Source organism: Centroberyx affinis, unplaced genomic scaffold (assembly GCF_046629955.1).
Source record: "Centroberyx affinis isolate AG114_WGS23_722 - 3 ecotype Tasmania unplaced genomic scaffold, CSIRO-AGI_Caff_v1 ptg004810l_1, whole genome shotgun sequence".
Classification (NCBI taxonomy): Eukaryota; Metazoa; Chordata; class Actinopteri; order Beryciformes; family Berycidae; genus Centroberyx; species Centroberyx affinis.
In genome coordinates this window covers 61,001-74,015 of record NW_027282340.1, presented here as the reverse complement: position 1 = coordinate 74,015, position 13,015 = coordinate 61,001, and the positions used below count along the sequence as shown (strand labels likewise).

Genomic DNA, 13,015 nt, shown 5'->3' with positions numbered 1-13,015 from the left:
TCTTGTAGGCATAGAGGCTCAAATGACTATAAATAGGCTATAAGCTGTGAAACATTTTTTTGAAAAGAGAAAAATATATATACAAAATCAATTGCATTTTAATTTGGCACCTTTTGCACACATTTGTCCTTAAATATATATTGTGTATATTCACTTTGTTACATGATAACCCCCAAAACGCTGCAATACATCAATAGGAGTGTTATTTTGAAGGTTTTGAGCGGAAGTTAATGTTACTTGGTCTAGCTTCACGCTGGTGTACTTTTCGTTTGGTAGGGAGGAGTCAGGCGTTAGTTTCTCTTAATAAAGTGACATGTTTATTGAATGTTTAGGAATACTACAATAGGTATTGCACTATGTATTCATAATGTATTCTGTGCGTGTTACGGGCCTACAGATAGTAAACAGTAAGTAGGTAATATTTGCTAAACGGTCGAAGGAAACATTGACGGAACAGGAAGGCGGAACGAGTAAGTTCGGGAAAGTGGCTTCAACTGGGCAATTTCGTCACCGTTTGATCATCTGTCTGCATTTATTGCTTTTTTTTTAAACGAATTCGTTAAAAAATGACATGTTTATTAAGCGGGAATAATGTGTATTTGGCTTGCCTTGTACGGGTTTGTTGCCTGTTTTTAGGAAGCAACAAGTCCGATCGATCTCCGCAGGCACGTCACGAATAAACTTAGTACAGTCGTCATGTGCCTTGGTGTTTAATCTCTAGCTTTTATGTTGGAAAATGTTGCGAAAATGATAGGAAGTTCACGTTATTACGAAGATGCTATGCAGATATTGCGATGTAGGCCTACAGCAGCAGTCTGTTACCTGCATTACTGACCATGGTTTTACTTCGTTTTATTGTCATTCCTCAAATTCTTGGTGTCGCGGCGGTACGCGTGCCTGCAATAGGAAATGAGTCATGTTCACTGTGCAACCGTGTATCATTGTTAATGTAAAGCGTTTCTCTATAAGTATCACTGTTGTCACTGTTAAGACAGTAAGACTCGCAGCTTACCTGTCCTGAGATGTGGCCAAAGGTTAAGTCAGGGTGTCGCTTGAATTGATTTCGTTAACGATTTGGCCTACTAGCCTGTACAACCAGAGATGTAGTGGCAGATAAAATGGTGGGTAAACAACTACATCCTCTAGTCGGTGAACAACCACCAGTATAAACATGTTTTTTCAGAAAACATACTTTATGCTTTTTTCTACCTTTTTAAAGGCTGTGTCTTCATATAACTTCATATAACGTGTTTGATACTACTTACCAAGATATACACAATGGATTTACATCATAAAGTGGTATGTCAGCCTAAAAAGGTGGCTAAACTCTTCTGTAAATAAGGGTGGATAAACTGAGTTTAGTGAGTTTACCCTTCACTACATCCCTGCATGCAATTGCAGGCCCAAGACAAGACAAAACTTGACCCACAGTTGCTATCTGTTGTGTAATTCCCAAGTTAAAACTATGTAATAATGGTTTGAAAGCTTGATAGATTATATTTTGGTAAATCTAAAACTAAAGCAACTCATACTCAAAGATCAGACTTGATATAAACTAGGCATTTTAATGGTAATATGCAGAGTGCCTTTATTAACCAAACTCCACCCTCTGTGTCTTTCTGTCTCTCTCCTTTTTAATCACACACAGGACCACAAACAGAGTCAAGACAAATACCAAAAGACAATCCATAACAAAATCTCTCCCCTGGTTGTTTGCACAACCTTTTAACTGTTTCCATTTCACCAGAAAATAATTCACCAGCAACATTCAAACAAACCGCCGGCACCACATGCGACCATGTCCCTGGCCCTGAAACAAGTCTTCAACAAAGACAGGACATTCCGGCCCAAGCGCAAGTTTGAGCCCGGGACGCAGCGCTTCGAGCTGCACAAGAAGGCCCAGGCGTCTCTGAATGCAGGGCTGGACCTGAAGCAGGCGGTGCAGCTGCCCCACGGCGAGGACCTCAACGACTGGGTGGCGGTCCACGTGGTGGACTTCTTCAACCGCATCAACCTCATCTACGGCACCATCAGCGACTCCTGCACTGACCAGACCTGCCCCGTCATGTCCGGTGGGCCCAAGTATGAATACCGCTGGCAGGACGAGCACAAGTACAAGAGGCCCACCGCCCTGTCGGCCCCCAAGTATATGAGCCTGCTGATGGATTGGATTGAGGTACAGATCAACAACGAGCACATCTTCCCCACCAACGTCGGTAAGTGTTGAGATTAGCCACAGATGGCCGTGTCAAGACCTTGGTTCCTTTAACTCTAGGCCGGGATCCAGAAATAGGTCACAGGCTTATGTTTTTGTGGGTCTCAAAAAAGAGTATTGCCACCGTCGGGGCAGTGTGTTTTCATAAGGCCAGGATCCAGGGCAAGAAATGTCATTCCTTATCTGGGTCCTAGACTGACAGAGTTTGAGAAATCCTACTGTAAAGGACCGTGGAGTGGTTGGTTAAAATCCCTGTCTTTAAAATTAGACACAAAGTTATTTGAGTTGGGTGCAAATCAGGCCTCTGCCCATTCATAGACTGTGTCAGCGACTCCTAACATCACAATAAAGTCCAAAAGAAAGAAAAAAATTACCATCATGTAATGGGTACATGATGGGAAAAGGTCATATTAATATGAGATATGGTAAACATGGAATTCTATGGAGTCAAGGCAACATCTAAAATATGGAGCCACTTTGTATGTGAAAATGGAGCACCAAAAAATGCTTCAGATTAAATCTGCAGGGCCACATTTGTTGGATGGACTGTATGGAGTTGTACATTGCGGACAGTGTGCGTTATCAGCTTATCTACTGTTAGTATGGCATTCTCAGTTTTCTATTATCTTTGTCTTCCCAGCGCTGTGCATAGCTTGGCATCTGACTTAACTACAGAAGCATCCCAGCAATGGATTTATAAACGGGTCACGCAATGTACAGTAGGCTATGAATAGACATGACCTTAGCTGCTGTCCTCTGGAACAGATTCCTGAAATATTATTAAATTAGTCAAAGCAAAACGATAAACTGAATTAATCACTTGGATGCAGCAACAGCTTATCCCCCAAACCAAGTGGTGTTGGTTTTTCCATGTCGCACAAAGTTATACTTGCCGGGTCCTTTAGCACCCTGGCTCCAAAGGACAAAAAGGTTAGGAGACACTCCTATAGCACATAAAAAGTTAACTGAAATGTATTGATATAAACTTCCTTTCTGTGTTAATATGTGAACAAAAGCACAAGAGATCATCATGTGTTGACCGTGTTGTTTTTCTCCCTCCCTCTGTTTGACTCCAAGGTACTCCATTCCCTAAGACCTTCATGCAGGTGGCTAAGAAGATTTTGTCTCGTCTGTTCCGTGTGTTTGTCCACGTCTACATCCACCACTTTGACCGCGTAAGCCAGATGGGGGCCGAGGCTCACGTCAATACCTGCTACAAGCATTTCTATTACTTTGTCACCGAGTTCAACCTCACCGACCAGAAAGAGCTGGAGCCGCTGGTGAGTCAGCAGCTGAAAACAAAAATAAACAGGACTATGAAATAAAAATGTGAATAAAATGCTTTGACCTATACTGAAATGATAGAATTGTATGCTCACAAACTAAAAGTATTTAAAGCTTTGAACACTATGAGGTTTTGTAAAAGAAATCTTCCCAGACCAATGAAACTGAGTAAATCAAACCATAAATTGGATGCCTAAAATTAGAGCTGGGCGATATGGACCAAATTAATATTATATCACGCTAATCCTATGTTTTTTTTCTATTAATACATGACGATACCTGCTAGCATATGCAAAATCACGTTAAATTATCAAATTGATGTTCATTGCATTGAATTCCATAGAAATGTAAAATGCGATAAAAATTTCAAATATACCCTCATTTGTTTCAGATCGCATTTCATGAGAGATTTTAATCACTTTTTGCTTTTTATCATTAACTTAGACAACAGAATTGTGTATCAAGATAACTTGATATCATAATTTCATCACGATATGATTCTATTGAGAGATGACAAACAATAATATTGAATTACTTTTTGGTGTGGTTGGTCGACTCTCCCACCATGTTTAATATACAAGGAGGCATCTGCTAGGCTTAGTGTTATTGCTATGTTATTGTTTCTAGATTTTCTTAGAAATAAAAGCAGTTACAAAGTAGTATTACATGTAGTCATTATGAGTCACTCTGCAAAAAATATGTAAAGGTACTTATTGCAGCTTCAGGTGTTATATTGTGGAGAATCCAGGTGTTTCCTTCACTGCTGCTTCTAACACACAGTGTGACTGCCTTGTGGTTTGTGCTGCAGAAAGAGATGACGTCTCGGATGTGTCACTGAGGGAGCAGAGCACCGCTGACCAGCTGACACATTCCCCTACTGATGAACGCCTCCGTCCGTCTACAAGACTGCAGCAGAGAACAAAACAAAAAAAAGCAAGGAAAAAAAAAAACAAATTGAAAAGAGTCTTTATTTTTATATTTAAGTACTGTAATCTATTTTAGCCACGTAGGTTTTAAGCAGGAACCTTTTCATGCAAGGCGACCTATTCCTTTAAAAGTTTTCAAGCATTTTATCAGAGCACAGTATTAAGAGGTTTATGTTTGTGTTGATGTTTTTGTTTTCTATTTTATTTGAATCTCAATCATTCCAGGATGCTTCTGTTTCTCTTTCTATCTAAAATGATCTAAAACTAGTAGGATTTGTAATTTATATATATAACTCTTATATATATGTAAGATCCAGTATGTGGTTACATTAAATTGACTCTCTACTCTGTTACTCTAATCTGAACTGTGTGAGCAGAATTTGATTTACATTTACATTAATTTACTTCTTTTACTTCGTCCCTGTAATTAATAGTACTGGGCTATGGCTTAACCTGGCTTGTTCTATTTCTTTTTTCCAGTTAGAACAGAATAGATTATGTAACCCTCCAAAACTGCCAACAGTCAGTTTTACCACTAGATTTGTTACATTCATTTATGAACAGTCGCAACAGTGATGTATTTGTTTTGGCAGAGCATGTATAAAAGAATCAGTGTAATATACAAAATGTTTCAACATGATAATTCATTGTATAGTAAAAACAAAAGTGCCTAGAATCAGGCAATTTCAATGGCCTAAAAATCCATGCAGATATCACTCTTACCTTTAAGCCAAAAGATACATGGGGGCTTTTGTTTCTTAGTGTTTTGTTATATAAGGATAACTTGAAAGAAAATAAAGGAAATTTAAAAGATTTATAAGGTCAATTATTTTTGAGCATATCTGTATAATGCCAAATGGTTTGTGTGTGTGTGCTTTTGTTTAGAAGCATTTAGGATTTTACTGTGAAACGTAAAAAAAAATGCCATTTTAGGCATTAAAGTATACCGGGGGCCCAGTGGCATCCATCTGAACAGAGTTATACATTTGAAAACTAACAACTCGGCAAAAATAACCTGCTGGTGTTTGTAGCATTATCAAGTAAATGATATATTCATCGTTTAATTGTTTAAAGCAAGTTCACCGAAGAGCTTCTACTAGGAAGTCCACTATATTTACACAGTTGCTATTGTGCGCTGTGGGCCATGAGGCAGGCTCTCAGATGTCAAACTTGTAGGTGTGTGTGTTGAAGATACGGTGGCAGCTGAAGGTCGCACGAGACTCAAACCTCACATGCCAAAAACCCCCGGCGGCAACACACACACACACACACACCCCAGGTTCAAGAATGTCCACTGGGTGGCATCAGGCGCTGCAGCTGCCTGGCCAGGGGAATTGCTACAGTTCATATTGTGTCTCTTATGAAATCAGTCCATTGTCCCAGTTCTACCTCATGAACAGGGAAGTGGAGCTTCTCTAGACCTGATTTAGGTTAATGATTCGACTAAGCTGGTTATGTAAGAAACAGGCTGGCTGTTCTGTGATGAATACAGAGAGAGGTTTTGTTTTGAATGTGTTCGGCCTTGCATGATTGATTCAGCAGGGCTCACAAAGATGCCAAATAGGCTTGAGAAGAACATTGTTGGTCAGATTTGGAGACGGTTATCAGTCTTAATGGTTCGGATTATGAGCATAATGAAACACAACACAAATGGCTTAGTTTGTAGGGTAACCCGGGGCAAGACTTGAGAACAACGTCCATTCTCTGTTCAAATAAATAGCTGTAATTTGAATATCAATATTATGTACACAAGAAGGATGCTGAAGTCAACTCCTTTAGAGGATAATTGAATCAAAGCATCTACAATTTTGTTATCATAATACAAACAATACAATTTTGTGAAGAGGCATCTTCCCTTCCCACCTGGGGAAGAAATACCCTGAGGGGCATCTGGCTTCAGTTGTCATCTGAGTTATACAAACTATTTATGCATCAGATTATGTTAATATCCATCTTATTTTAACTGTTCCCCATCAACAAGGTTGCCCAAAGTCCTTCAGGTATCTGGGAGTGGTCGTGACTAGGTCTATCCTTGACTTGTTTAAGTTGAACTTCAAACCTCTATTTGAACGTACCATCAATGATTTTGGCTGGTGGTCTCATCTCCCTTTATCCCTGGCAGGGAGAATTAATACCATAAAAATAAATATTCTCCCCAAATTTTCATTTCTTTTTCAATGCATCCCCATTGTTAATAAGACGTTTTTTAGACAACTAGATAGAGAAATCACCCGTTTTATTTGGAATAAGAAACCCCCTAGAATTAGAAAGTACTTTTTACAAAAACCGAAACAGATCGGAGGTATGGGACTGCCTAATTTTCAGTATTATTACTGGGCCTGTAATGTGCGAGCTCTCTCTTTCTGGGGTCGGTCCTTTGAATCAAATGATCAACCTGCCTGGTTGCAAATTGAGCAGGCCTCATGTCATCCTGCCTCTCCTGGTGCACTGTTATTCTCTTCCCTTCCTATGCCATCGGAATTTGCTAAAACTAATCCTGTTGTAAAACAGTCCCTTCAAATCTGGACTAAAATAAGACAGCATTTTGGATGGCATGGGAATTCTCTCCTTGCCCCTCTGTGTGCAAATCACCATTTCCATCCCTCTCTATTAGATAGCTCCTTTCAATTATGGACTTGTAATGGCATTATAAGAATGAAAGATCTTTATATTAATGGCACGTTTCCCTCTTTTGAATTATTGTGCAATAAATGAAATTTACCTCAAACCCATTTCTTTCGATTTTTACAAATTCGCAATTAGATCCAATACAACTACCTTTCCTAGTGCACCTAATAGCACCCAGATGGAATCTTTGTTTTCTGTTGATCCTTCATCTAGGGGGGAAATATCATATATCTATAACTACATGTCTAATCAACTAGATATATCCTTGGATTTTCTGAAATCCGCTTGGGAGGAGGACTTGGGCATTGGCTTAATGGAGGAGCAATGGATTGAGGCACAGGGGGGTGTGCACTCAGCATCTATATGTACCAGGCATGGTCTTATCCAGTTCAGGGTGTTGCATCATCTCCATCTTTCAAAGGTTAAGCTTTCTAAAATGTATCCTAATATAGATCCTTTGTGTGACCGCTGTGGGGTATTTCCTGCCTTGCTGGGGCACATGTTCTGGCTATGCCCAAAGTTATCAAATTTTTGGAACTCTATATTTAAAACTCTGTCTAATATCCTGGGACACATAGTAGAACCTGACCCAGTGTTGGCTGTATTTGGCGTACCGGGAGAGGAAAGTCATCTTAGAGGACTCATTTCTACTGTGGCAAGATTCATAACCCTTTTAGCGCGCATATTAATTCTATTGAACTGGAAACAGGCACAGCCTCCCACTTACACTATGTTGATTAAAGATGTTATGCAACACCTTAAACTGGAAAAACTCAGATTCACTTTACGTGGTTCCATTGAGAAGTTCCATAAGACATGGCAACCCTTCATTGATTATGTTGAGGCTAGGCAATAAATATCCTCTTAACTCTTTGCTACAATAACTAGGTTATACCTAATAATAATCACCATGTAAAGCAGCTTTGTACGTTGAATGATATTTATACTGTATACTGTATATGTTCTGTACGTGTTCTATTTTTATTTTTATTTTATTTTTTTACTGTGTGTTTGTGTATACACACTCTGTACTGTTTTTTTTTAAATACTTTATATAATTTGTATACACTGTTTACTGTTGACTAAAATACCAATAAACAGACGTTGAAAAAAAAAATATCCATCTTATTTTCAGATTCTGACCTTGCTCTTACTTTATGTTGAGCTTAAAGTAAGAGCAAGGTCAGAATCTGAAAATAAGCGGGCAGCACGTTCACAGTTGAGGACGTGTTCAGCCCCAGTTCCTTCCTGAAAACAAAAGATTTTTTTCACCATCGTCTCAAGTTGAAACAACATAGATTGTTCCTATTTTCTCTAATCCATATGAAACATCAGAAATAATAGCAAACAACTGTTCTGAAATTACTTTGGAAATGGGTTTAATTCTAATTGTGAATTGTGTTTTAAAAAATGATGTAACCTTCTGCTCTAATAACAACAAGCACTGAAATGACCTCACTGCCCTGCTGCAACATGATCCTCTTATGAGAGGATTGTCCCTCCCCTCTCCTTGCCAGTCAGGGCAGGAGAGTCATTTCCTCTAAAAACTCCACTCTCTGCCCTTGCGGTTTCTCTTCTGCCTGTTACGTGTGAGACGGGCGGTGCGTGGGTTCGCTCCTCCCTCCTTCAGTGTGTTTTTTCCTCCGTGGAATTTACCAGACTGGCCCAGAGGGCTCTGGCAAACTGGAGGAAGTGAACTGCAGGCACGAGGCCAAGTTCAAGGGGAAGAATTTCAGGCTGCACCAATCAGACTGAAGCTTGTCCAACTCTGTCAGGGTTTACTCAGCAGTGCATGTCTGTTGTTTTGACTGTGCAGTGTGATTATTTACACGTAGAGAATGGGGTTCGGGTGATGATGTGACTCAGCAAACACTGGTATGAGTACACACCCTAACGGTTTTATGTCTTGCAAGTCAGTTGTCTCATGCATCACAATGCTACAACAATAATACAGGACATTAAAATCAAACTGTAAAGCAATCTAACTCTCTATACCAGGATATTTAAGTAACCTATTGTGAAATTTGAAATGAAAATAATGGCGTATGTCATACCTATCCTAACCTGTTGGCTACAATCCTCAACAACTTGCAATTTCCTTTTCTGTTTTCATCATCTTATGTGAAGTGTCCCTCTGTGTACTGTAAACACAACAGCATAGGATAGACTGACTACTACAGATAATACATTTAACTGAAAGGACAATTTCATGTGTATCTGTTCAATTATATGTTTTAACTTGAATTAATTCCATATTAGTTTCTAAAAACCACTGCAGCAGTGATTGCAAACACTTATCGCAATTAAATACAATACATTAATGTGACAGCTTCTCAGAAAATAAGTAGTGCCAAGATATTCCAAACACCACAGCCCTAAAATGTCCATTGAAATGAATGACATTTCAAGTGTGTGGTGACTGTTAACAAATCTCATTTGTTGGTGCAGCAGCCTATTACACAATCTCAAAGGAGATTCTAAGAAATTAAAAGCATGATTAATTTCAAAAAACATTGCTGGAGACGGTTATGTAACAAGAGCAAAGCGCAAAAAAAACAAAACGTTTCTAGAGTGTGCACAATTAAATAGCTGGAACAAAGCAAAGACTGTTGCGAAATCCATGGTATAGTTCTGTGCTCTGGTGGGTATTGGATTTCATTTCAGTGATCCATAATAATTACTGTTGTTCTATTTCATCCAGGATGTTGTCTTTCCCCTGTAACACCTCAAACACATATTACTTTGCTAGAAGTTGTGGTTGTTTCTTTGCCTAACAGCAGGTGGCTCAATGTCTTTTTCTGGGAAGTTTGTTCTAGGAAAGATTCTCAGGAATAGACAAGGATGTTCAATCTGCACCATGTGACACTCTGACCTTACTACTGGAGAAAAGTATGCAACTTATTGTAACACTATAAGACTGCTGGCTGCCTGCAGCGTGCTTATCTATGTAGTGTTTGACGCCGTTGCTTAGACATGTCAGGCACGTGCAGAAGCAAAGCATGAACATATACAGTCATACATACATACCTACTCGCAATCCCACTCATTCACGTGCACAGATGCATAAGAATGCAGCACTGTACTGTATATGTAGTACAGGCATGTTTTGCTACTAATCCTGCGATTCAAGACAGACCTGAGCTCCTTTCAACACCTTGATCAAACTGACATGTTCTGTCTTTCCACACAGCATTTCCTTCAGGGCATCTTTGTATTCTTTCTGTCTTTACTTAATTCAGTTGAGTAGAGCAGAGTTCAAAAGCGGTATGTTAAAATGCTCTTTAACGTCACTAATATATCTTGAAACTTGTGTGTGGCAGTTTCAAAGAAAGTGTTGAATAAGGTTACAATGAACATTACTGTATTGCAATGAATGTTGCACAGTCATAGCTGATACACAGGAAGCTTGTGTCATTTGTTTGGTGTAAACAACGACAGTGCACATGGCTTTGATGCGACATAACAAAGGTGGATGACAAGGCTTGACGAGTCTCTATGCAGTTTCAAATTTTTTTTTTTTGAAGTATCCAATGAAATGTAATCCTATCTCTCATCATGAACAGCAACAACACTGAGATACACCCCCAGTGCTCCTCCAATCCAGTTTCAGATAGGGGTGACCTCTCCCTGAAAAGAGAGGCCACTCCTGGGTGAGTTGCTCCTGATTGAGAGTCATTCACATCTACTTAGGAATGGGGTTACTTAGGAATGGGGTTACTGCCACCTCTGTTGTGTACCCTCTTCCTTTTGCCCTGTAGTGACACTGGCCCACCCCCCTCAATGTGTGGACTTGTTTTCCCAGTAAACCTGCGATTGCACCATGTGCTCTTGGCTACGGAAAGGCAGCCAACATGTTGCGTAATGTTTGCTACCGTTGAGCTTATGTTTAAGGGGCAGAAGGTGAAAGGAGGAGGAGAGGGAGAAAGCCTCCAGTCACAAGACATTCTCCTCTTCAAAACAAACCATACAAGGATTTAACTAGGACACCCTCGATAAACAAAACTTTAATACGGTAATATACAGAACACGACTGTGGGTTGAGGATTATATATAATAAATCAACATATAACATATCAACATATTGTGAGAGGCCATACACTTTGTTTAAGGAGAAAATCCATGTGATATAATACCATATGTTATCATATGACAGAACCTCGCTGCACTTGTTGGCACTTCAGTGTAATGCAGCATAAGATGTAGTGAGAGGCTGAACAGATATTATTTTCTATACTTAATATCTCAATTAAGGGGATGCATGTAAAAAATCATATTAATTTGCAGTAACAAGGGGTGTGTCATCCCTCTTTTATGCCCCTGTCAAAATGCCTTTGTCTTTAATCTGTGAAAATATGAATGTGTCATGCTTTTACCCTGTGCAACAATATTGCTTTGGCATCTCACAGTTAACAGATGGGTTGAGAGAGAACACATTTCTAAATGATCCGAGTTCTGGGAGTTCTCTCATTATCACGACCCTGCAAGACAGCGTCTCCACCCTCTGAACAGCCTCCTCATCAGGCTCTGAAACGTGCCGCCGCTGCCTTGTCACGACTCACACCACAACATAGGTGGGAGTTGCAACGGGCCACTGATAGTTCAGGCGCACCAACACAACAACCCCGCCTTGTCAATTGTTTGGATGAGTATGCCTAGAATCCAACTAACTACTGTATCATGTAGAAATAATTTTGCTCCTTTATTATTATTATATTTCCCATGCATGCAACAACTGTAAGCATTCAGAAATCTGATGAAATTCTACCTGTCCTAAATTAAATTCAAAATGTACCAAAATCATTTACTTTCCCCATAACAAACAGACTTTACTTTCCTCATAACAAACAGACTTTAGATACAACAATGCTAGTTTGATAAATTCCCAGTATGGGATTTTTCCAATTCTGTCACTCTACCAGATTGCACATGACTAATATCTAATTAGCAAAGTTCTACTAAGTGTGTGCATGTGTATTTGTGTGTTTGTGTCTGTGTATGTGTGTTATATTGAACAGCACTAGCAGCTGAAGCCATTTGTCACTAGACTGCACTCTGTGAGAAGTTGCATGTTGTGGTTTAAACGAGGATTCCTCTTGAACATCCATCTGGCCAATTGCCTTTCAACATTGGGTGTAAGAATAATGTTTTAGGCAGAATCAAGGACATTTCAAACAGTGTTTTTTCCATTTCTAAGACAGAGAGCGAGAGAGAGAGAGAGAGAGAGAGAGAGAGAGAGAAAGAGTATGGGTGGGTGTATGCCTGCTGCACTCCCAGTTTGTGTAGATTTAATAAATCATAACGCTGCAAGGTAGTTCTATTATGTACAGGCTCTTATTTATATTGTGTCCTTGCAGTCCATTGATAGCCCAACAATAATTTTAAACCACCCACAGTGCAAACTAGTGAGTCTGGTCTGGCTGCATGTTGCGCAGTCACATCTCTCTCCACCTCCATTCGCACATCCTCACCTCTTTCATCAAAACAGCGTTGAATCACAATACACCCAAAACACCCGTCAATATTGTTGGTGCATGTGCACAGAAGTCATTTCATTCCTCCATACCTCCCATTGTGGGGCCTCAAAGAAAGAAAACAAAGCTCATTGGCCTAGTACCATTTCGCGTGTACTCCCAGTCTTGTCTTGCTTCCTGGGGCTTTCCCTGAACGTTTGTTAAGGTTTTGATTTAAATCAATATTAAGATGACTGAAATAGCATTGCTCGAGTAGCTATATTTTATGGCTTTGTCACACCATGCAGAACAGCGTTTTATAATCCGGTCCTGGACAAGTGATACCATAAGGTTCTACGAAACGAAATGGTACTAGGCCAGCTCGTCCCATTCTAGAACACACGTCATCCGTCCCGTCTGTTGCTGTAGTTAGGAGGAGGGAGGGGGCAGTAGGGGAGGAGACTGGAGGGAGATTATAAAGCACCGTCGCAGTCCATTCTCCACCACCTTCC

General features: G+C 39.8%; 1 protein-coding gene across 3 annotated transcripts; it reads left to right on the top strand.

Annotated features, from left to right (window-relative positions):
• Positions 1-264: 264 nt before the first annotated feature.
• mob3a (MOB kinase activator 3A) lies at positions 265-5,233 on the top strand. Of its 3 annotated transcripts, XM_071545215.1 has the most exons (4): positions 265-470; positions 1,649-2,216; positions 3,293-3,495; positions 4,308-5,233. In XM_071545215.1, the coding sequence occupies exons 2-4, from the start codon at positions 1,799-1,801 to the stop codon at positions 4,335-4,337; spliced, it is 651 nt and encodes a 216-aa protein (XP_071401316.1). In that variant the 5' UTR covers positions 265-470; positions 1,649-1,798; the 3' UTR covers positions 4,338-5,233. The 3 variants fall into 3 exon arrangements, with proteins under 3 accessions (XP_071401316.1, XP_071401315.1, XP_071401314.1); XM_071545214.1 differs by lacking the exon at positions 4,308-5,233 and having other exon boundaries at positions 1,748-2,216; positions 3,293-3,895; XM_071545213.1 differs by lacking the exon at positions 4,308-5,233 and having other exon boundaries at positions 3,293-3,894.
• Positions 5,234-13,015: the final 7,782 nt, after the last annotated feature.